The sequence below is a fragment of the Photinus pyralis genome, unplaced genomic scaffold (genome assembly GCF_008802855.1).
Source record: "Photinus pyralis isolate 1611_PpyrPB1 unplaced genomic scaffold, Ppyr1.3 Ppyr1.4_LG7, whole genome shotgun sequence".
Lineage (NCBI taxonomy): Eukaryota > Metazoa > Arthropoda > Insecta > Coleoptera > Lampyridae > Photinus > Photinus pyralis.
In genome coordinates, this window is record NW_022170738.1 from 5,764,666 (window position 1) to 5,790,529 (window position 25,864).

The following is a 25,864-nucleotide window of genomic DNA, read 5'->3' on the forward strand; positions in this document are numbered from 1 at the left end:
TTTTTATTCAGTTTTCCTTGTATCCCACAGTCCGTGTGCGCGAATTTCGAAACACCCTGTATAATGTTCTTAGAACAATTCGGAATGTTACACGTCATTTTTCCCGGAAGGATTGCGTCACCTCCGCCCTCGTTCTTTATCGCCGATGACTAATCTTTCATGGCACCTCGATGTCTATTACGATGTCTGAAATATTCGCTACTTTGATATTTATTAAGAACTAAACATTAAGGGATTTACGTGTATGGTTTTTCGCATGTCTACTTTTAAATGACAAAATAGCTTCTGAAGGGCGTCGAATTGCCTGCAACGAAAGAACTTATTAAATAAATACAGATTTGGCTGTCATATTAAATATTAAGAAGACTCAAGACACGTTGGCCCACTGATTTGCAGTAAAGATGACCCATCGATGGAGGGGCTCTTACCACGCCAGTTCTAAATACAACAAATTGCCTTATAGGATGCTATGTATTATTATATTTATTTAAAAAAAAGTTGTTAAATATTAATTTGAATATTCTTGTTTTGGGTTCAGTATTCGCTCGTGTGTGATGTATTCAACTGATATTGTCAGTTGGTATTGTGCCGGTAACAGTTAAAGGAGTGTAAGAGATTTATTTTCTGTGAAGCCAATGCAACAATATTCAAATTAATTCATATGGCAGCCCGATCTTTATTTGCTTTAAGGAGTTATTTTGGATGCACAAAATTAGGCGCTCTTCCGAAGAGATTTTGTCATTTCAAAGTAGACAATGCACGTCGTGTGTATGTCTACTTCTGAATAAATATCGCTTTATCAGTTACCGGCAATCTGTATAATTCAGATATGCAAAAGTTAATTTTTCATAGTTGCACATCTGAAACGCATAAAGAGAAAAACCGAACCGGTACGAGATCTAGGGACTGAGCTATAGCGCGAAAGAACGGATAGACGGTCAGATAAACAGACGGCCACACTCCACTTTCGTAGGGTGCGCTAAAACATTTAAATATACAAATGTAATGTAACAGTATTAAGTAATGACCTTTGTTGTCTGAATATTTTTATTTTTTAAATAATACTCTTATCCTTATTTCATTTTTTTGGTAATTGTATTAGTTAATTGTTGACTTAATTTAGCAACAACCAAAGTCGTTTATACCGTAAACTGTTGTGTTTCCTTTAATTGGCGCATCTCCCCTGTTGGAAGCATGTTCAATAAATGAATAAATAAATAAATAAACAAATAAATCCCTTTTGCAGATCAAAGTTGCCCATCGCTAAAATTTAATTTAATTTACAAATGAGTGTTATGTTATCGCAGGTGCGCATTTAGATAATACAATTGTGCGTGTTTTTATAATAGAATTAGGAAATGGAATGGAAGAAACGTTTTTTTTTTAATTTAATGGTAGTGTTGTTTGTTCATTTAAGTCAAGTCGGTTTACTGGTCAACAAGGTTCATAAAAAGACAATTTTATGAATTAAGTGTTATGAGTACGGCGATTAATGACATAAAAGACACGCTGGATCTCGATGGATGCATATCGCTGCAAGCAGGGAAGAATAGAAAAGGATTAAGCCGCATGGACTGAACCAGGCTAATTAGATACATAGGGTTCATCGGAAAATTTAAAATGGTCGGATCAGTTTAATGCTTGTGATTGTGAGTTGAACGTTATCGGATTGGGCATTGCAGTGTAAGTCTGGTTTTTAGATTATTGACAGTATCACGATAATTTAAGACTTTTTTGAGCATGTTTTGATCGAGCGCTTACATGCGTGGTTTTTTTTTACACTTGCACTGTCGCCTATTTTCATTACATCAGTTATCGATTAAAATGTGTGTTGTGTTTAAATGAACAGTTTTGTAAATTGTTTAAATTAACAAAAGAAAATGTATATATTCACAGTGCCTTTTTCGCATCCTGACCATTTATGAACCGAATTGCAAACTTTTTTATTTATGAAAGTATTTAAATGAAATTTGCACTTGGAATAAAAAGTCTACCATACCCAGGAGCTCGTTTTCTATTTTTGTTTGTTTACATATTTTTGATTCCTGAAACGCCATCGGAATGTAATTTGGTTGTTGCCGAACGTGCCAAGCTTTGACCATACCAGACCAAACTGTTGAGGTTTTATATAATTATGTTGTGTAAATCAAACAAACACAGTTAGCAAAAACTATTATTGACTATACCTTTATGAGTTTTGCGGAGATATTTTACCTAACAACTATTTATTGTTACAGTACGTAAAACGGTCTTAAAATGCGATCATCATCAAGAGGCAGTTGCAAGCGCTTGCAGGTTGTAAAACATTGGAAGATCCAGTAACCAATTGTAAGTATACTGTGCGGGTTTTGCCGAAATGTTAGTTGACCTACCCGGTAAATTTGTTATAAGTATCTACAAACGGTTGTTGTTCCAATAACCATGTCCTTGGGCAAACGAAAAGAATATTTTTAATGTTGATTAACCCCGCTTGTTAAAAGGATACGAGAACAAGGTCATAGAGGGTTACCGAAGTAATAGGACAATTATGTTATTGGTATGGGTGTTATTATGTTTAATGTTTTTTGCCCCTTAACTATTAAAGCTTTTGAAATGTAATCGCTTGATAAAGATCTAAGCGCGCGGCTGAAGGCAGATACTGAATCCTGATATTCATGAAGCATGAATATGTATAACCACTCCCTGTTAAAATCTACATCATTCAACATCCTAAACTTCAGCGAAAAACATTTCTAAGGTTAATCTTCCATACAAAATTTTTATCGTTTTCTTTTTTTCTCTACACCAGGCGTTAATTTAATTAATAATTTGCATATTCAAAACCATTTATAAAGGTTAAGATGCTAATTTGAATATATAGGTAACCTCTTTTTGCATTGGTTTCTTTTTTATGCGAATTTAAAATATTGGCCACTTTGCACCTTATTAGGATAATATTCGATATTACAGTATCTCAGCTTAGCGTCCATGCAGGCAACAGATGAATATTATCAGCTCCTTAGGCTAGCGGTATCTGTACCTATTTCGCTAAAAACTAAACTATTTAATACTGCATTGCTTTTATTTAATTTGATATGACATATAAGTTGATAACATTTGCAGGTGTTTCTTTGTGTAAAATTTCTTTTATTTTTAGAGATTATTTGTTAGGTATTATTTATATATAAAACGAACAGATGTGCTAAAAGTATGTGGAGGGGATTCCCGGTCGCTCTTTTTTTTCGATATCGTCAGATCTGCCTTGTCTAACATGGTTCTCTTGTTTTTCTCTATGCTTGTCATTTTCATTTGGTAGGCTTATTGTGTTCTGACTTTGAATATTGGTTATGTTCTTATAACGCGAAGCCGTGGAATTCAGAGTAACATTCTCCTTATCTTCCGATATATATCAACCAAGAGGCTTCTGGTGGTTTTCATCTTTCTTACTGCCTTTTTCACTTCGTAAGCTGATGACATTAACACATTCAATGTTAGTAATGATCTTCACGTGTTCGACTTTTGACAGTGTTTTTCTATCCTCTCCACACTCTTCAAATGGCGTTTGCCTTTCCTCTCAGGAGAAGGGACATAGAATTTTACTTGAAATGATGTTTGCTATTTTTGGGTCTGCAGCGTTTGATCGTTTCAGTCTTGCAATATAACATTGTCTTGCACCACTTTGTCTCTTGTGGAATACAAATTTCCATGAAACCTTCTAATCTCACACCTTGTAAGGGAAGTATGTATACATTATAAAAGCCTTTGTTTTATGTCCAGAACTCTGATATATGAGAAAACCGCGCGGACTGTATCTAAGTAACACTTACATTGGTTTATTCGATGAAAGATACCTTCTTCTTACATTATAGCTTCTTCGGATTCGGCTTTCTTTTTCGACCCTTTTTATTATCACGAACAGGTTTTACTTGAACCTCCATTAAAACGATAACATTACAACGCTGTTTTGCGCTGGTAGCAAACGGTTAAAAAAAATCTTGATAGTATTGTGCAGTGGTTTGTTCTTGTTGACGTTCAAGTGTGTGTGCTTTCGAAGAGCATGCCTGCTGGTGGTTTGAATCGATATTATTGGCATTTTGTGGATTTTTGAATTGGTAGGTTTGGGGATTTGGGTACTGATGCGTTTGGGGCTGTTGTGGTTGAAAGCTGTTAATTGCGCTGAATTGATTGGAATAAGATTGTCACCCATTGCAGCAAACGCAATTAAAACGTACTGCACGAACTAGCACTCACTACCAATGCAGTCCTATATATCAACAGAGCACTCGGCTGGAATTAAAGATGGCGATTGCAAGAACTGCTGAGGACGGTCGGTAAACAATCGGTGCATGTGCAAGCGTGTATTTAGTCACGTAGGTCACTGTGTCGCCGGTGCTTCTCCGGCATCGGCGATATACAGTGGCAGTGGCCGGCTGCTCGCCGGCATTTTACCGGCACCGATCAGAGGCCGGCGTATGTGCCAGGTCCCGTTCCCCTCCGTGGTTCACTATTGGAATTTGGACGACCGGTAAAAAATCGGCCGTCCAAAATCGGTGTGTGTGCAAATAGCCTTACATGAAATCGGCAGTTATAAATGTATTTAATATTGTAGCGCACTGGATAAAAGTTTTTATTGCTCTAGATACAGCCAGTTAATTTGTCAAGAAACACTCTGGAGAGCGGGAAGGATGACTTAAAAGAGAGAATTTGCCCCTTGTTTCACCCACAGCAGAAAAGGTCGAGAATTCGAGGTTTTTGCGAGGGGTTGGTCACGACTTATTTTAGGGGAATTGACTTTGTAAACAATAAACGCGAATTTACCGCGGAAACCGCATTACCTATTGGATTGTTTACCTAATTTTTATGGGTTGGATCCATCGTTCCACGAAATGGGGGTTGAAATATATTGTGTGATCAAAACTCTCTAAACCTTCCCCATATAGTTTTTATTCGTTGAAGTTTTTAAAAATAAAAGCGACTATAGTTTCGGCGTACTGCCATCATCAGGCGACTAGAAGTTTATCACAATATAGCAAATTTGAAAACATTAAGAGCTAGTACTTACTGTAAAATTTAACAGGAAAACGGTAAGTTACAAACGTTGAAGACGAATAAGACGAACATGTTTTTTAATTAACAAGGCTTGATAATAATTCGTTTTGAAACTTAGGACAACCTTTCCGGTTTAACCACCCTTCAGGTTGTTTCATTTGGCTTCGGCCAGTTAATTAAAAAACAACATGTTCGTCTTATTCGTCTTCAACGTTTGTAACTTACCGTTTTCCTGTTAAATTTTACAGTAAGTACTAGCTCTTAATGTTTTCAAATTTGCTATATTGTGATAAGCTTCTAGTCGCCTGATGATGGCAGTACGCCGAAACTATAGTCGCTTTTATTTTTAAAAACTTCAACGAATAAAAACTATATGGGGAAGGTTTAGAGAGTTTTGATCACACAATTCTTTACCTAAGATTACGTACCTTCACCTACACCAGGACCGGTCACAAATTTCATTCTATAACCAATTCTTACTGGCTATGAGTTGGCACGGCAACGATATGGTCGGCAATTAGTTGGATCGGCAATGAGATGGGCCTGCAAAAAGTTGGCACGGCAATGAAGTGGCGGTCTAGAAATGGCGGCAATGAAGTGGCGGTCTAGAAATGGCGGCAATGAAGTGGCGGCAATGAAATGTCCCATTCCGTACTTAAAAGCGCCCTCTATTGGGCAGGAGTATAAACACCTACCGTTTAAACTGTAAACGGAAGCTTACGAATTTATAAATTCAGTTGAAGCTGGGCTGTGGTACAAAGGGTCCCTGGTTCGAATCCGAGTTCGGGCATGGATATTTGTAAATCTATAGTGGGTTGGGTTGGTAGAGCAGCCTTGGCTGAAACCCCGCCCACTCAAAAATAAAGGCAAAAATAGATAAATAAATAAATATGATAGGATAGGAGGTAAGCTAGCTAACCTCCTATCATATCATTGTTTTAGCATTGCTTAATTGAACAGTGGAGTTACTTATTCACTTTAAATTTTTTGGAGCGACATCTAATGGATAAGCGTAATTTTACAGTTTTGAACGGTACATGTCTATAGTGCTGTTCAATACAGGACGCTTTTAAGGAAACCTAAATATCTAAATACAGTAACTTTCCAGCTTAACTCGGACGTCATAAGTAATTTCCGTCTGAGACTTTTGTAGGACTTGATGAATAGCTTGCGAAGATTTTGGACACTTTTTACAAATTGACTTCATTTATAACAATAGGTCTCGTAAACAACAAATCTCAATTTATTTCCAGGAACTAAATTCACATACAAATTCAATGCTTGAAAGGAAATAACTCAAAATCCCATCAAATTAACTAACGCTCCCTAATCAAGCCTGAAAAGTTCGCTTTAGTTGGTGACTTTTATTTTTGGCCAAAAAATTTTTAATTCACGAAAATATTAAAAAATATATTTCATGTACCTCGACTTTGGAAATCTTTTCTTTGAAGGCGGCTTCCTACGATGACGTGGTGTAGCTTTCTACGACGGCGCTTGCATGTCATATCAACGCCAATGTTATATAAAAAAGAATGAAAAAGAAAACAATTTACGGGCTGATAACCACAATTAGCGTAGATGACGATGTTGATGGACGCACAAATTACTACACTACATATGGTACTTATCATAGGAACATTAAAAAAAATTAAATTACTTTATTTATTACAACTAATTGACAATTAACCTTTTCGCTGCTAAATTAAAAATTCGAGTGTAAACACTAAACAGCCTGTGCTGAATTAAAATTGTACAAAACGTATATTTACGTACGTCGCACTGAGAGAAATCGTCGCGCGTATATATACGTCATCAGCAGATTGATTTGCAGCACCCAGCACGTGCATATACGTGCACAGCAAGGTTGGGAAGTAAAGCTCAATGTATTTTATCGGAGGGGCATCAAAATTTGTTTATTTATTTTTGTTTTGATTTTTTTATTTTTTATTTAATTTTTTTATATTTTTTTATATAAAAACAAAAAAATAAAAAAATAATAAAAAAATAAACCGCAGCCTCCTACTTCGTCAATCCAACGTATTCATCCGCCATCTACTGATTGACTTATGGATAAAACAATTTATCAAACGTGTGAATAAATAACTACTACAACAAAATAAATGCGCACACGTGTTACCTGAAACCGTTTTTAGCGTACTGTACAAAACTAAATTGAGTCGTGTTGGTACTCGTTGGAAAGCTCACGAAATGGGCTTTCCGATGGTGTGCAAATGATTGCAGCACGTTAATATACGGAGGTAGCACAGAATTTTAAACAGGTACAACGTATATATACGTACGTCGCACACAGATTCCGCATTTTCAGAACGTATATATACGTGCGCAGCAGTGAAAAGGTTAATTAATAATAGTCTTGAAGTTGATTAATTTATAACAGTAAAAATGTTATTTATCACTAATGAATACACAATTAATAACAGCGCGAACTGTTTATTACTTCGGCGACGAAATTCGACTCGAACAAACAGGTCATATTTCACGGAAAGATTACGTCACGTTCTTTATAGCCGATAACTAGATCTTAAATGGCGCCTCAATGTCTATCGAGATCTGGAATGTTTGCTACAATAATAAGCCATACACGTGCCGGTCATTTCCTAATGACCAAAGAATTTTGCACAGTTTTAAGTATAGGTAAGAATAGAGGTTAGTTTAATGACAAGGGGTTTTTTTAAGATAATTAGTCAGGCAATCATTATTCATTATTGTGATAATAAAACAAAAGGTCAAAATATTTACGAGAAATGTAAATAATTATATATTACAAAGTTAATGACGCTCAAAATAGTGTGTATACAGTTTAAAAGAATAAAAGATTTACGTTAAAATATACACGTTTCTGTGAATGTGAAGTTTATTTTATGTGTCAGAGTGTCAACAAGGCTTATAGGTACAGGATAAGTGAACAGTTCTGGAACGCTCGATTATCTCCGATATTAATTAAGCAACTTTTTTATTAATTGGTGTACTTATACCGGTAATATTAATGCGTTTCCAATATTTAAAGTAGACCTAATTAAAATTGTTAGCTTTTGAATGATGATGCAGTTTGTAGTATTTTTTAGTTCAATTTAATTTCAAGTTAATTTTCGACTAAACCGAAAGAAACATTATCTACAATTATTAGGTAGCTGCATGCACACCAATTATTAAAAAAAGTTGCTTCATAATTAACGGAGTAATCTACTCTTCCGGAGCATTTTACTTACCCTGTATATATAAGAAATGGAACTATGCTGTTACATTTGCTCCGGCATCTACAAGCAGCGTGGCCGTAAGTACCTACTTCGGAAGCAATGGCTAGTGTAAGTTTTGCGCATTAGGTAGCTTCAAATTAGCTATTTGTTTGCAACCAAATTTGTCGATGCCAACTCTTGTAACGGTGGATTTTACAGAATTCCAAATTCAAAGTTTAAAATTCAAGATGGCCGACAAGGTGCCGTAGTTCTACTTCTGATGTTCCTTTTTGCTCCTTTTTTAAAACGACAATACCCTGCGAACTGCTGTTTGATTCATTCATATTCATCCAAATTTGCGTTTTTCTAGTTAGAACTTAAAACGCTTCATTCGTTTGCATAAGTTAATTAATTGGAGAACCATGCATTTTATTTCACGCTATATTTCGAGTTCACAAAACCATGTTTCACATTTCCGCTAGTTTTCTCGTTTAAATAGAACGTACCCTTTTACTACAGTTTTAAAACAGTGAAGTAAATGTTTAATCAAGTGATTAATTCACTGCGTGTAATTACATTAATTATATAATAATTACCTACTAGAGCAACAATATTCCAGTTTCTTACGCGTCTTAAATCTATTTGTCGAAAACACATAAATATGCCAGTTGCATTGATACTTATATCGGAAAAGGAAAAAGCAGCCCTTCTAGCACATAAATAGATTTATTTTGGGGCATATATATGTGAGGACTCTAATAATGTAAAATTTTAGGGGATCATTTATATTTAACGCCACCGTTTTGTAAAAAAATCCATAACGAAGGGACGTGTGAAGATCTACATGCGTGCTCGCATTATTAAACATGCCATTAGTAGTTAGTAATTTCAAATATCCTTACCCACATTCCTATATTTGTTTAGTTCGCATGATCGACGCTCGGAAGCTAAACGCGTCAAGTGCGTCCTTTGGACTTTTTTGTTTACCTACCTATAGCGATGTTAAGTGCGATTCCCAAATTGGTTTTTAACAAAAGGTATGTAATAATTTTGTTATACGATTGTTCAAAAGCTCAATATCACAACGCGTTAATTAGTTGAAGATAATGTAATGCTGGCAGTGAATTTAATTCGTTTGAAAATTAATTTTATGCATTCTAAATTGGTATAAAAGCCGTTTCATTAAATAAGCGCATCTAGGGAAACGGTTTATCATTCGGTTTTAAAAAGGCTGCGGTTTCCCGTACCTATAAAGAGACTACACTAAAAACGGTCGTTTGCAGATCCAATTAATTTTGTCAATTTATTATCTCGTTACTCGTTTCAATTTAGTTCGGCAAGTGGTACACTAATCGAATGAAAGGCATGACGGGATACGCATTTGTTACGGAGGTTAAGTAAAGGTGTTCATTTAAATGCGTTTACGTTTCAACGATTACGAGACGTAAATATCATATTCTTCACTTTCAAGGTAAAGATCTAAGATTATTGGAGACCTACAAAAGGACGCTTTTTGCGATCAATCATTTTGAATTTTTGTTTAAAATGCAAATACGATTCTGATTCTTCCGGATCTTGTAACAAATCTCAGAAAACTACTACATAAGTTTTTATCTAACTCTAACTCTTCTACAACTTTTTTTATTGTTCGTTTTTATTTATGATCTCTATAATTTTAAATTTTTTCTTGTTTCTGTTTTTCACTTTCATGATGGAACTGTCTTATTGTTTCTCACGTCGTTCATATCTATCCTTTTTTTTAGCTTCATGTCAGAATTTCATCAAATGTCGAAGTTTTAGATCATTTTAAATAATATAATTTTTTCCGGTCTGTGTGTATGTCGGATCGACGGATTTTGTTCAAATTTGGAATACGTATGTATATTAGGCATACGGAAACGAAGTATAATGAAATTTAAAAAAAAACAATTTGGAGTGAACTTTTTTTCAGAAATAACTTAGAATTTTAATTAAATTTTTTGAACACACACTAGACATAGGGATTTCCTATTGCATATTAATTAGTTGGAATATTATTGCTTTGGCTTCCGTATTTTTATCTTCGTTCGTGTGCGATGTATTTAACTGAAGAAAAAGTTGATATTGTCAATTGGTAAGCGTAAGAGACTTCTTTGGTGTGTCGCTTTAAATTTAAATGCGATCCACATAAGACACCCTAAACAACACTCATTTATAATGGAGGATATGAACCTGAACGTTTTAATTTTTGCGGAAGAGAATCCCATATCTATACTTCAGAGGTAAAGTATACACAAATTCAAAAGTTTACAGAAAACCACATTATAAGAAGCACAAAGGAATAATTTGACCTTATTAACCTATACATTTGATTACTTTCATCATGAAGAACCATGTTACTTATAACTAGTAAGTTTACATATGTACGGTGGAATTTTTGAAATTTTATCAAAAATTTTTGTTTTACGGGACTTAGTACTGTTTATCTCTTATGAATTGTTTCGAATGATGGACTTATTATTGTTATGTGTAAACCAATTTTAATACATTTCTGGTCGAAAAGGGGAAGCAAGCATGTTTCATCATGTACAGGGCGTGGATAATTTTTTCCTGGATGAAATCACAACTCAGATTTAAAAAAAAATCTATTTATTTGATAAACAACTTATAATTCAATAATTTTATTGAAACTAAAAAATATATCAATACTGTTCAACTATTCATCTTCTTCGTTGTTGTAAGAAAGAAATGGTCATCGTTTTGTAGAAAATTTCCTCCATAAACGATACGAAACAGGTATAAATTTTTTGAGGATTAAAGCAGATTTATAATAAGACACTTAAATTGAAAAATGACAGCCATAAATGGGATATTATAAAAATAATAAATAGACAAGTATAAATTGTGCACAACTCTTGTGCAGAAAAAGAAAAGTTGTTTAACCGATATCGATATAGCTTAGTAAATGGTTGGGTTATAAACCGAGGAGGCTCTTTACACACAAACATTTAAAGACCGCCTGGCATACATTCAAAATTCTCCGAGACTCCATTCTGCAGATTTTGCCTATGAGAGTACGTTCCTCCGACAAACCGTTTTCGAGATATTCGCTCTTAAAGTTTTGACATCACCAATGGATATATTTCTTGCAGATGTTCCAATCACCCTTTGTGAGTCCCCTCTTCCGATAATCCGTCCTGGAGATATAAGGGAATATATCCGAACACGATAAGAAGTCGAGGAGGAGGACTATGGTTGATAGAAATTAATTCCTTTCGTTGAGACCTTTCATTAGGGCACCATGAAGGATAAAACCAGTTCCACTCCCATCTCAGGAAATAATTGAAGGGGGGGAGGGGGCCTTTAAGACAGCGAAGTTTGATGGCCATTTGAAACACATTCAAAGTATATGGCTACCTACTGCAAAAATTCCTGGACTCTAGAAGTAGTTCGAAACGGCAGAAGTTGGTCCGGACGGACGGACGGACAGACGGACAAAACGCAAACAATAGCACATTTTTTTTATTCTTAAAAAATGCGCTAAAAAACCTGAAACATATTCCTTATAATGTACTAAGTCCATCAAAACAATACAACTATTGATACTAAGTCCACTTAATTACAGTTTACCTCGCAATGTTACTGCGACTTAGTACTGTTTAAAATTCACTAACTCTGTTGTTTATCATCAAACAATACTAAATCCATATATTTCGTGTAGAACAACAAAACTTATGTAACTTGGTACAAAAAAGCAATTTTTGGGGAAAAATGGACAGTTTACCTCTGAGGTACAGGTATGAAACTTAAGGGAAATAGCGACCGAATTTAATATCTCGAATATCTCTTCATCATAACCTAAAAGCATATTATCATTCAATAAGTGTATTACTTATTCAATGATAGGTTGAGTGACTCAACGGATTGATAGTATATAGTCCAAATATTTAAATACATTTTTCTACAAGTATCGATTTCGAAACTTACATTTCATTATAGACCTCGTTGAAATAACATAAATATATGAAGTTCATTATACAAAATATGTAGCACCGGTTAAAATGTGCATTACCAATCATTCGTGATGAACTGATGTGTTGCACATTAATAAAAACTACGTTCTGTGTGTGGGTTTGAGTTATGAGTAATAGATAGTAACGTCAGTCGCGTGTATAAAAGGGGTAACGATCTGTAATTGTGTGTATGAATAAATTCCTCTAATTTCATTGATTATTCTTACAATTTGGGTCCAAACGAATCTTTTTCTATTTATTATCGTTACCTATAGTTTTTCTGTTGTGTCCTTTAGAACTGATTTTAAAATAGGACGTGTATTTGCAAATTTTACATTTGATTCTGGAGATAACCTGATTTTTGGTAGATTGGCTCTTGTGTATGTTGTTGGTTGGAAGGGTTTTTAGTGTTGAGTGTGATTTATTACTTAGTGTTAAATTGTGTGGGTTTAGTGTTTTTGTCACTGTGGATTATTTGTTTGTATTAGTACTTGAAGTCGGCTGTTTTTATGTTTGGGGAATGAAATGAATTGACTGTCATTATAGGTTGGTACATCTAATTATGTAAAAAAATTGGGTGGCAGAGGGAATCAAAACAAGTACCTCTTCCAAAGAAACCATTGTGTCCAATGTGTTTCCTTTGGGAGCCACCCTAAAAAAATGGTGAAATTTGCATTTTTTTAATGCTTTTCTCAGCAAACAGTTACAAAGACTGGTTGCACGTCTATGAATAGGTTTTGTGATATGCCTTTTGCAATTTTGCAAAATTTCGAAAAATTCCCACCACCAAGGAGCGCATCCCTACGGGGGTGCGATTTCGACTAAATTTGGTATCTGGTAGTTTCTGAACATGAAAACCACGAATCTGAAATTAGTGTTTGAAAATTCGAAAAAAAATTCCACTGTAATTCTTGGCAGGACCACGAAAATGGAGAGAATTGCACGAAACAGTTTTTTAAAATCAATTTTCAAACAAAAGTTATACTCATCTGAAGATTCAATTCGAATCAAGCAAGAATCCCTTATTGCTATCCCATATCTCTCATTATTTTAATCTCTCCCGTTAGAAAATAAACTAAACGGGCCTTCCTTCCTTCTAGAACGATCTTGACTAACGTACATTTTTAAAAGAATAGTAAACGTGTAGTATTGTCACATGCTGCAATACGGTAAACAAGAACGTTGATGTTGCACAGTTCGCGCATGCGCACATTTAATTTATGCTCTTTGCGATATATGTTTGTTATTATTAGAAGTGTCTATGGATAAACGAGAGATCTTCATGAGTAAAAAAGTTGGCATTTTGCACTCTTCGCATGCGCGCTCTTAATTTTTACAAGTGCGATGTGTTTGCCTTTGCTGATAGCACTTGTAGTTTTCGATTTTTACTACATATGATAGGTATGTTTTTCTTTACTAGAAGCATCTATGGTTAACATTTAAAAGAAATATCTCCATAAATAAGAAGTCTGGGCATGCGCACATCCGATTTTTACTATATGTGCGATATGTTTGGCTTTACTAGAAGTATCTGCGAATAAAATTCCAACATTTTATTAATAAATAAGAAAGTTGGTATTAATCGTCAATATTTTTCCTGGCGCAGGTGCCAGAGGTATAAGCTACCAAATTCTGTCTGGAGATCGCCATTTATTCTTGGTTACGCTTTTCTTTTATGTAATCATCGCATTTCAAGAACACCATAATTTTGATTTCTTTAGTTTGGAGCCTTACTGCATGTCCTCTGCAATCGCAAATTTATCCAGTTCTTTAATCTAGAAATACACAATATGTACATATATACTTATAAGCGGTAAGTCTGGCTATTATACGAATATTATTTCGAATACGAATCGCTTTTCGAGAATTTCTAATGCCCTTTTTGTATTTATATAAATAAAGAATTTATATTACATTTATAATAAAAGTTACTGCATGTCTGCCCAGCTACATTTGAAATGTTAGACTTTTTTATTTACTACATAAAGAAGCTAAAATTGTACCCACCACAGAAAACTGTTCTGGTGGAAAAAGAGCTTTATGAAATGTATTCACTTTTCAATGCCTTTACGTTGCTTAGAATTTTATAATGCCACATCATATGCGTTGTCCATTTATTATTTGTATTACATTTCTCACAGTCACCAGTTGCCTTTTAAATTTTATAATGAATACGGCGACTAGCATCTGTATCTCTTTTCATATCTGCATCGCACAATAGTTCGAATTTTCCTGTACATCAATCGTCCACTTTTCCGAGCGCATTGTTGAATTCGAGTTGAATTGAGTACAAACTGACTACTATTTTCAAAAAGGTTATAAGGAGAAACTAGAAACAAAGCAATTACATTTTGAATTGTAAAAAATTCTTTTTTAAAGGAATAATGTATGTGGGCCAGAATGTCTATCGGACAAATTTTCTAGAAAATAAAAAATATATCCATATCCAATATCTATCCGATAGGTATAAGTATATTTAAATCTGTGGTGTAATCACAGATTTAAATATATGGTATCATTCTTGCAGGATTATGGCGTTGTGCTCGGATTCGCCATCCTGTTGAAACCAACTGGTTTTTTTTTGGGCCCCATACATCGTTATATTCGTAATAAAAAATGCTACCCAATACAGTATGTACTATACGTTTCGTATATGGATACCAAGTTGTGAGTTTCGTTAAAGTAGAAAAGACCACGGTGTCGCGTCAACTGTACCGTACCCGACCGTGATCGGTAGCTGAAGGAAAAGTTGCGGATACTGTCAATATGGTACTTACTTAATAGTGCCCAATTTTTTTGTTAACTCCAATCTAAATTCTCGCACATCCCCTTGTTACGACGCTCAGTATTCAGAAGGGTGACGTAAAAAAATAAAGTTGAAGTTATAAAGATGATTTTCTTGATACGTTACGTTGTACTGAAAATTTCGTAACGCTATCTCGTAGAGCTCAAATAGTGGCAATGAGAAAATGTTTTTTTTTCGTATCTGTTCAAAACTGGCATATATCTTCGCAAGTCTTTTCTGGTTTTCTTTACAGCATGATAATCTTTTATTGCCCAACTTTTCCCTAATTTGACCATCTTCGTATGTTCTATATTTTTTTTTTTGCACTCCCACTCCCACTATTTTGTGATTTGAGTAGTGGGACCGTGATTTTTTTGCATTACATGAGAATGAAGGGTTGTTAGGGCTGGTGTACGATTCGAAGAAAGGTCAAAGTTGTTGCAATATTTGATATTGTTTCATTTTCTGATACTCTCACAGGTTTATTTATTATAGTAAATATGATAACTCCGTGGATACCTTGTCGGCCCACTTCCAGTCAGTTGTAATTGCGGGAACATTTTTGTGTATCACAAGGTTTTTAAACTGATAAGTTTTTTATCATTCGTCATGTTATTAAATTATTTACCGGCACCCATTTTATTTTACAAATTTGTTTCAGCTAATAAGTGATATCAGTATATGCACGCCCAAAAACTACGTTAATTGGTTGTGAATCTTGTGATTATGCATATATTTTTATCACAACGATAAGAGCACGAGTTGAACACGTCCGTTGTCGGCGAATATTCAAGGAAAACAAAGTTAGAGTCGTTAAATCTCAAAAACAAAGTTCACATACTAATGTTAAGTGCATAATAATGTCTTCGCAATTGTAAATCACACTGATATAATAATTAATTATTGTAAATGTTTATTTTAATTTTGCCTAAGATTTACTAACTATATAGTTTGACATATGGTATGTCGGAATTGCGTTGTATTATTTCCGATATGAACTTGCAGTTTTCACACCACTTTCTTAATTTTTTGAGAAACAAACCAATTTTAGGTTGCATAAGCAAATAACTTTAGAGTTCTTATGATTGTTTTTTTATAGTTTGAACTATTTTGACCCACCAAGATACCTTCTTCCAAAAAGTAACTTTTCCAAATTTCACTATGAAATATCAAACAACCATCTAACCATCAGCAAAAATCTTGCGTATTACAAAAATACATCAAATTTGGTACTTAGGCATCGAACTGAAATGTGAGAAAAAATCGATTGCCTTATAGTATTTTGTATTATACCTGCGATATAATTCAAAAATAAGGGAAATAAAATGACATCATATTGACGTTATACATCGAATACACTTCTAATTATGTGGGCTGATTATTCGTAATTCCCACGTAATTCCATAATTGCCATGGAAATGTCACTTTACGTTTGCTTATAAAAATCACCTTCTTTGTAAACAAAATGACTTCGGTTGAAATCCATTTGGTGGCTTATTGCAGCAGCAGAAAAAAAGCTGGTAACTGTAAAATTCAAATGCAACAGCAAGAATATGATAAGCTGTTGGCGTGGATTAATAGGAAGCATCTTTCAAACACAGTGTTAAATCTATCGTGCATGCTGTCATATATGAAGGAATTCAGAATTGTCAAAGGAAGGTATTTAATAAATCTTCTACCCTTTCGTGCATTCATTCAAAACTTCAATCAATACTGCGATTAAAAAGTGGAACAGATTTGACAGCATACCTACTCTAAACCACATGATGCGTTTGTGAAACCTTCCAACAAAGGATACGGGCGAAAAAACACCTTTTGCATTTTAGTACAGTCAAATTAGACCAAAAACAGGTAGTGGATCTTGCCGAAGAAGAAGAAAATGACTTTCTTATCATGGGAGAAGATGAGGATCTAGAGGATATCAATATTCTAGCTCCTTCTGTGCAGATTTATGAGACTCCTCACCACAAAGTCCCCCCAAACGAACAAAATTATAAAAATATTTGAGGTTTTTATGCGAAAAAAAGGCAAATTTGACTAACACTGAAGAATTTACGAATTTTTGTAACGCTGTATCTCCAAAACTATTAGACTTACAGAGCCGGTTAAGGGCTTGAATTGTCACAAATTTTGTCTAGTTTAAAAAAGTATACAACAGTAATTGCTTTAAAATCTGTTTCAGAACTAAAACTACCCAAAACAACAAAAAGAAAAATAGAAATGACACATCTGATGCAAGGTATTATGCTAATTTGACTGGACTATTTGCAGAAAGCGATCCAAGAGGCTTTTTTATTTCAGTCACAAATTATAGATTCATATGTCATATTGGAAGTAACGTTACTTACCAACCTTTAAATCTCGGCGCGTTTATAATCCCCTTTTTACGGGCGCTCAGGCGTATTTTATACAGCGGTTCGGATGCGGGTATAATAAAAAAAGGACGTTGATGTATAGCGAAATGTAAATACATATTATACACATACACCTAAATAGGTACAATCCTAGTTAAATATTAGGTGAGTGCTGTTACCTTAATCATTCATGCTGGCCTACCATTATCATATTACTTATGGTAATGGCATTTATATTGTATAAGATATAATTGTGAAGCTTTGAATCTCAAACTGTAAAGGTTTATTAATGTTTTGCGTCGGTTCATAGTTATTTACATAGAAGTCCGGAAAATGACACATTAGTGACGAGAAAGTTCGAGGCCCCTTTAAGGCCGAGTACTTTAATTTCCGAGTCAAGTAATGTCATTTTACTGACGAGTTTTGTATTAAATTTTACCCGAAATCGTATTTTATTATAATTTATATAAAACTTTTGATTAATGTCAATCTGTCAGTGATGACAGGAGTCATTATAGACGTTTAGCAATGTCACAGATGCGGCCGGTAAAGTAACAGGTGCGGCCAGTAAAGTGACAAGCGGCAGGAAACGCAGCTCCTCTGCCTCTGTCATGGAAACTAAAATTTCCTGACAGAAAGTAGGCATGAAAATGAAGGTTTCAGGATGATTTTGGGTAAAAATTGCTAGTATAATCTAGTATAAATAGCAGAAGAGCTACAAGATGACCCCAGCGTCTCCAACAAAAAATGGAAAGGCGCCCAGAAACGGGATATGCGCACAAAACAAGCAGAAAACAATTACATTATGTTTTAAGGCATTCCGAGAATATGAGGCGTTGCGTTAAGTTACCACCTCCTACAGCCTTGGATGGAACCAGCAGGAAAAGACTACAACGAGTGCAAAATTCTTGTCTACGGTTCATTTTCGGCTTGAGAAAATTTGATCATGTCTCCCATAAGATGTCTGAAATAAAGTGGTTGAATATGGAAAATCGCCGTTCCCTTCACTTTTTGTATACGAGTATGTGTCATCAAATCGTTTTAACTCATAAACCACAGCATCTTTATAATAAAATTACTTTCCGAACAGACGTACACCATCTCAATTTACGTAGCAAAGGACTTATGACTATTCCAGCTCATAGGTATCATCTTTTCGAAGGGTGTTTTTCTTATCAAATTGCAAAACAATACAACTCGTTGCCAGCTTTTATCAAAAATCTTTCCTTGAAGCCTTTTAAAACACAAACGCGACTTTATAGAAGTCAAATCCAATGTTAACCAGTTCTTTTAACTCTTTAAGTTTTTAGCATTGGAAATGCTTATGTTTTGTATGGGTATGAATTTACCGGTTTTGCCGAGTAGAAAAAGACAGTGGTGTCGCGTCTAGTGTTGATTGTACCGTACTCGACTGCAATCGGTAGATTCAGGAAAAGTCGCGGATGCTGTCGATACGGTACTTACTTAACAGTGCGCAGGGGTTTTGTTAATTCGAATTGAAAATTGTCGCACATCGCTCGTGATAGTATTACAAGTTTTTATTATACCATGAGTACAAGCATGTTACGCCGCTTATTATTCAGAAAGTTTACGTTATTCCGTGTGAAGGGTTATTTATGACTTTATAGGTTATACGGTTGTCATTTCCAATGTCTCCGATGGTTGCAAGGATTGCGAAATCTGTGAATTTTTTTTATTGTGTTTTTTCTACATTGTTATAGTTTCATTTTCACATTTCTTTAACCAACGCAGGTATACCGTTTTATTTAAGAGAAACATCACTCATTTCGGCATAAAAAAATGAAGTGCATATTGGGGTAAAGTGAAAGAGCAGACCAATTAGTCTGAACTTCACCCTTTCACTATTTTATATCTAATATATCGTTATGCCTTATTTTTCATTTTTGTGTTGTTACTTTTGTATATAATAATGTGAATAAAGGTCATTATTATTAAGTGAACTTTACGCATTTTGAAAGACCATGTGCTATTTTAGACACAATAAAAAATGTTATTGATGCAACAATTCCGGGGGATTTTTTTTAAATTTTCCTCTGTCTGATGTGAAAGAAATTCCAAAATGCATCTATACAGCAATGGAACACTTATCAGTGATGTGGCATTGCATTAAACCAATTAAACATACTTCGCGTGATTAAAAATTACCCACCGTAGGGACTTTTTTCTCGGTCAGGCAACAGTCCCCCTACCGAATTACGTACGTAAGTATTTGCTACTTTTACTATAGTACTATAATACGAAATTAGTGTTACGGGGTGATCTACAATACGTTGTGGACGTTTTTTCTTCTAGCCATGTACACCACTTATAAACCTCGCTCTTTTCTCTTTGCTTAGGTTATCCGTCAACTATAATTGCCTCTCCATTCTGTTATTGCCTTTTTTTTCGATTCTAATTTTTCACATTCGAAAATATTTCTCTTCGTGCTATTTGTTCTAATACTTTTACTGTTTATTGTTGTATCCTTGTTAGTTGTTTTTCGTGGAGTTCACGGAGGCATAAATAAACAGACACTTGTAAAAAGATTTATATTTAATTTGACTATTTCTTCAAGCAGAGACAAGGGAAAATGCAGTTACATCAGTAAGGGCCACTTGGAGCCCCATATTCGTACCCTTTACTATCTCCGTTACCGAGAGTACCTACGAACGCGTGTTCTCCGTCAATATTCGGAACGGGCCATCCAGCTTGTTCCCCTTTTACTCCCGCACTAACTGATGGGGCTGCGTCGTTTTTGTTATTGTATTTGATGAAGAAAACCATAGGCTGCTCTTGCTTAACATTCAGGCCGGTGGGAATGGTGATCGATTCGTCTTTGGGTTTCTTCGTCAAAACGTAAACCAATGTTTTATCTTCAACGTTGGATTCAGGAGCGTGCACTTCTGGAACGATTTGTGTTGCCGGGGCCTTTACAAAGATGATCTTGGTGCTCTTGTGAGATGCGGGTATAACATTAATCCTTAGCTTGGCGTAGAGATCGCCATTTGGGCTGCCGTAGAAATAAACGTGCTTATGTTCTACATCTTGTGCGGCTGGTAAATAACCTGATGACGGCGGTAAATATGATCCATCGGGAAATGATGAAGGTGGCAAATAAGATCCACCAGGTCGACTAGCAACTAATGAAACTAGTGACAGCGCTATCTATAAAAACACATTTACTGCACTTTCCAAAAAAAAGTGTTAGATGCTCACCACAATTACTACCTTCATACTGATTGATGGATGGGTACCAACTTGCCTTGCCTACTCTAATCTTCACTCTTTATACACACAGCCCTTCCAAATTGATACAATTTTTTCGTTAAAGAACGCATTTCAAAATAAACTGATCATGATGTATAACTTTAATGCAATAACTTTCAGTTTAACCACCGTAACATTACATCGCTCTTCGATATAATGGACAATTACTACATGATAATTAACTCAAATTTAAAATTAACATTTATAAAAGTGCGGATAACGCCCCTTCCTCATTTCCGTGTTCGAATTCCTTTAGAATCAAAAATTATTACCAAACTATTTCAGTAAGCGACTGAATAACGCAAGCAAATTTCATCAATAATAAGAAGTGTCCCCATATAAAATACGAGATAAAATATTGCGACTAAAATTAATGGTTGGAGTGTTTTGCTTGGTTGTAGAACTTTAGAAAATAAAAGTGCCTGAGTTTGATCGAAGCTATCGACAACACCATAGGGGCCGTGATGCGAATTATGCCATTATTAATCCCAAGCATACTTTAAAAATTCATCTATTTTCTTGAAAGGATAATAAATGATGTTTTTATGCATAGAATTCTTAGGCATTAACCTAATTTCAAACTGTAGTTGTAAATAACACTTCTTAATTACTTAGGTAAAGTATGCGTGAATGGCACTGTTATTTAAATTAGTATACTCTGTGGTGTGTGTAAAACACCATTCCAGGAAACTTATTTTTACTTTTGTTTGTTTGTGAAAATACAATAACTAATTCTATATTACGACGTAGTAGAATAGTTCATGCCGAAAGTTATTACGTTGTTTGTGACAAATAATAAATAAATACATTTGTTGATTTATTTTATTACAATTCTAATGTATACAGCCAAAGTTTATTTAGTTCAAACGCGGTAGCACACTTCATCAATTCAATTGCACGTTTTATTTCCAAAATACAATCGAATAGCAATAGCTAACCATTAACCCCTAAAGGTGTAGTATTATACATTTACTTAGAAACGTTTCTAATACAGGTTCATTTATTGACTGAATTATAAAACTAAAAGGCTGGGAGATGGTGATGGAACTTAATCAGAGTAGAAGTGGAAAATGACTTTTTTGTTAAATTATCTAAGTATAATCTAGTCAAAAGGCCAATATTATTTTATAAGATGATGATACTCTTCTATGTAGAACTCACGAGATTAGAGTGATTGGAACCCCCATCAACGAATACTCCACCGCCCTAAGGTAACAGTGTGTATTGTGTTTTAAATTCTGGTGATATTGGTCTGCATTTTCACACAATGCTGGTAATGTAACGGTAAATAGTGATCGTGACTGTGCCATGCTCGGTAATTACGCTAACTTTTTAATAACCGCTACAGCCCACACACTTTCATTGGTCAGGAAAATGTTTCCTGGCTTTCCGATGGTATTGTAGGGCCACCACGTTCTCCAGACCCTGTAACGGTAGCTTGCTTTGCATTTTTTCAAATTCGTATTTCATTTGAATGTAGGAAAATTTCCATGTGTATCACTTCATATGAAACGTGAACGCGAGTAGGTCTGGCGATAAGCAAGCGATAATACGAACGTGTTGAGAAAAGCGTCTGTTGTTGCTGCGGCTTTCGGCCGACACACGCTAGCTGCGGGGTTGCGTAGAACCATCGTGAGAGGACGAGGTCATTTCGTTTGGTCCGTCAGACATTACAAGTCCAACTTACGTAAATACGGACGACTGGGCTGGGAAAATGGGAGAACTTTCAGGACAAGCTCCATAGAAATAATGTGCGAGTTTGCGTACAGTTTTTACAGTCGCCCAAGTTGAATTGCGCGATTTTAAGCGAGATTGCCGCTATTACCGAGTGCTGGATAATATAAAATCTTCCGTGCAAAGTTTTGTGAATCGCGGAAAAGATGACAATCGTTGGTGGGTCTGAATTGAAACAGGGCCATATTTTTAAACCCGTGCATAGAATTGTTGAAACGATCGAAGAAAAATACGTAACTCGGGGCTCGTGTTAATAACATCTGTTTGAGTGCAGCGCTTTCGCATACCCAACTGTTATTAATGTAATTAATATTAACTTCACCGTTACAAGTAAAGAACTAAGTGTGCCTGTACAGGGTAATATGAATTTGGCTTACAGTATATGGCGTTATATGGACCCCGAGCTACGATCATGAAATAAATAAAAATGGTTAGATGGTACCTTAATTAAGCGTTTTCAACAACAAAAATTGCGGAAGAAGCTCTCAAATTTCCACAATCTTAATAAAAAGTTCACTTACTTTCATCGAAATGTGAGGTTATGTTACTTCATATTTCCTAATTTATAATGGTTTAATGTTTCTTCGAGTTATACACAAACATAGGACACTTATATGTCTGGACACTTTAATGAAACCACTTTTGGAAGCGCACACAGTATAAATTTGAACGCCTTAGAGACGAAGAAAGTCGTAAAGAGGGTTACAGTTTGCCCTTTCCGCATCGACCACCCGAGAGGGGAAGGGACACGTCCCGCATCTTCCATGGGCTGCATTTTTCTCATCGACCGCCTTGCACGTCCGAGAGGGGAAGAGGAACACCTCGCATCTTCCATGGGCCGCGTTTCGCGTATCGACCGCGTTTTCCGTATCGAACACGTCTTTCGTATGAACCGCTGATTAGCGTCGATCACAAACGAGAGGGAAATAGGCACCTCTTGCACCTTCCTTTCGCGTTTGTCGCATTGACCGCCTGTTCCATATCGACCGCCTTTTAAAACCGGGAGAGGAAGGGGCACCTCTCGCATCTTCGTGCTGTTCCAATTCACTGAAGTGCCATAAATATTCTTTGATGTGAGCCATTTTCAATGTAGTATTTACAATTTATTGAGGATACTTTTCCAATATGTGATTCAAAATAGCACATTCATAAACTCATTCCTCCAAATAAGTTCGTCGATGTAATCGGGTATCATTCGAGAATGTAATACTCGTTTCCGAGAATTTGACGCAAGTTTTGAACGCGATTGACGTAAATACAATACAACATTATCCCGAAATTATCCATACGAGAGGCTAGAGCGTTTAAGTTTCCACTTTTCTGGAGGGAGCCTTCTTGTTGAAGGGAGGGCCGTACTATTCGTAACTTAAAGACACCGTTTCATATTTTCCATTTTCTAGGAAATTTGTCCGATAAAAAGTTCCTCGCACGATTGTGCGTAGGTGCACCTCTTATTGAAACCAAGAGTGTCAAACTTTTGTTTTTTTATGTGCCGTACATCGTTGTAGGTACTTTTTTTACGGGGCATATCAAAACATAAAGTTCATGATGATATCTCCGAAAAGAAACATTGCTTGTATTGAAAATCTCTCAATGCTGTCTTGTAGAGCACAAATAGTGGCAATAATTAGAACGTTTTTTATAAAATGTTTTGTATCTTTTCAAATAGCAGCAGAAAAAACTACAAAGACATACAGTACATGTGAATGTGTAACCATTTTGAAAATTTTATTCAAATGTAGGGGAAAAGCTAGGAAATGTGTTATTGATATTGCGGATATTTATCTACAATTTTTTATATTAATTTTATTTATTTAAATTCATAATTTAAATTTATATTAAAGACTTGAAATTTATGACAAGAATTTTGGAAATGGTTCAAAAAATGTTTCAAAAATGCGTCGAAAATATTGGAAATGTTTCATAAACATTGAAAATTTGGGCTAAATTGAAAAAATTGAGGAAATGTTGTAAGAATGTTGATAACATTTTAGAAATATTTCAGAAACGTGTAGAAAATTTTAGAAATGTATCGAAAATATGTAGTAACTTTGGCAATGTTTAAAAAATTTGGGAAATTATTCAAAATTTGTGAGTATAATTATAGAAATGTTGCAGAAATGTTGAATGGTGGAATTTTAAAAACTGTTGGAAATGTTTCAGAAAATTTTAACAAATTTATAGGAACGCAAAATTTGTGAACAATTATAAATGTTTCAAGCGCTGTTTCGGTGTCCACATTAGATTTTCCGTGGCAAGTGAAAACGCGTACCCTTTACGGCCTTTACTAATGGTTTAGTTTCATTGTCGTAACTCGAGGGTTTAAGAGACCCGTTTAATACATACCCGTCTACTCGAAAATAATGGAAACATATCCTAAACAGAGTACCTATAGCGTTGATTCTCAGTGTAGTATTGTTAAAATCAGTCCATTAACATTCAATGTTATTGTTAGATTATTCTGCTCATATGGTTTAAAAAATGTCCTGAAAATGGCCCCTCGTTATCGTTTCATTTGACTTGTATTTCCCGTTAATTTTTACACGTGATTGATACACTATAGGAATTCATGATACGAATATAATGTTAAAATAAACGAGGTTAATAGTTCATGTATCAATTTCAGTGGTATCATAAGTACGAAAAAATTACAGAATTTCAAAGAAAAGTCAAAATATGGATTGACCTTTGAGCTCTGATGTGCCAAGTTGATGGGAAATAGATACCTAATAATTTTTCCAACGTTAATTATAATGGTACCACTTATAATAAAGCTATAAGTATGTAGGTATCATTTCTGAGCTCTTGTTTGTCAAGTTGCTGTAAAGTTAGCTTTTATGCGACTGTCATAAATGCGCTCGAAAAAGCTTTATCATTCTTGTCGGTTTTTAATGTCTGGGTATCTGCCAAAATGGCGCAAACCGAAAAAAATATTCATGATCTTTAATAAATGCGTGGAGTAAAAATTAAGGATCGTACTACGCTGATATGATACCTGTAACGATCTACTTCTGCAAGTTCTAGTTCAAAATAGTAAATCTTTGTAGGTATAAATAAATAATATTATTGGCAGGTGTACTCGTAGCGTCGGCCGGTACGCCGTATGTGCAAGTAGGTATGATGAAATTTTTTTATAAATATAAGCGGTATGGTTAACCACGATACCCAATATTTCCGTTTTAACCACCGTGCGATTTTAATAAGGATTTGGTTGATGTTATCAGAACTGCGGAGACATTCGCCAGTTTTTTTTTTTATTAAAGCAGTATATTAATTATCGAGCTCACGCATCCGTAATTTAAAGTATATGCTACGTGTGAACTGTATAAAGGAAAGGAACAAAATAATTTTATTTATTTCAATTTAATGATGTTATGTAGGTAAAACGTGTATAAAATATTTCTTCCTTTGATTGTGTATCCTACAATTTCCTCTCCCTGATGTTTGTTGTTAAACTGAATGCGAGTTGCCTACGGAATAAATTTATATTTTGTTAAGCTTTAATTC

At 34.9% G+C, this 25,864-nt stretch overlaps 3 protein-coding genes across 3 annotated transcripts in view; 1 reads left to right on the forward strand and 2 right to left on the reverse strand.

Annotated features, from left to right (window-relative positions):
• LOC116175350 (5-hydroxytryptamine receptor 1D-like) overlaps positions 1–25,864 on the forward strand; it is a 174,914-nt gene that overhangs the window by 91,049 nt on the left and 58,001 nt on the right. The window contains exon 2 of the mRNA XM_031493421.1: positions 2,238–2,328. The gene's annotated coding sequence lies outside the window, so the exon portion shown is untranslated. The remainder of the gene's footprint in view (positions 1–2,237; positions 2,329–25,864) is intronic.
• LOC116175556 (adult-specific rigid cuticular protein 15.5-like) overlaps positions 1–25,864 on the reverse strand; it is a gene marked incomplete at its 5' end in the record, with an annotated part of 70,180 nt that overhangs the window by 43,395 nt on the left and 921 nt on the right. The gene's annotated exons all lie outside the window — the stretch shown is intronic.
• LOC116175354 lies at positions 19,930–21,293 on the reverse strand. The gene is made up of 2 exons (XM_031493425.1): positions 20,573–21,293; positions 19,930–20,521 (listed from the first exon to the last, which is right to left on the reverse strand). The coding sequence occupies exons 1-2, from the start codon at positions 20,588–20,590 to the stop codon at positions 19,958–19,960; spliced, it is 582 nt and encodes a 193-aa protein (XP_031349285.1). The 5' UTR covers positions 20,591–21,293; the 3' UTR covers positions 19,930–19,957.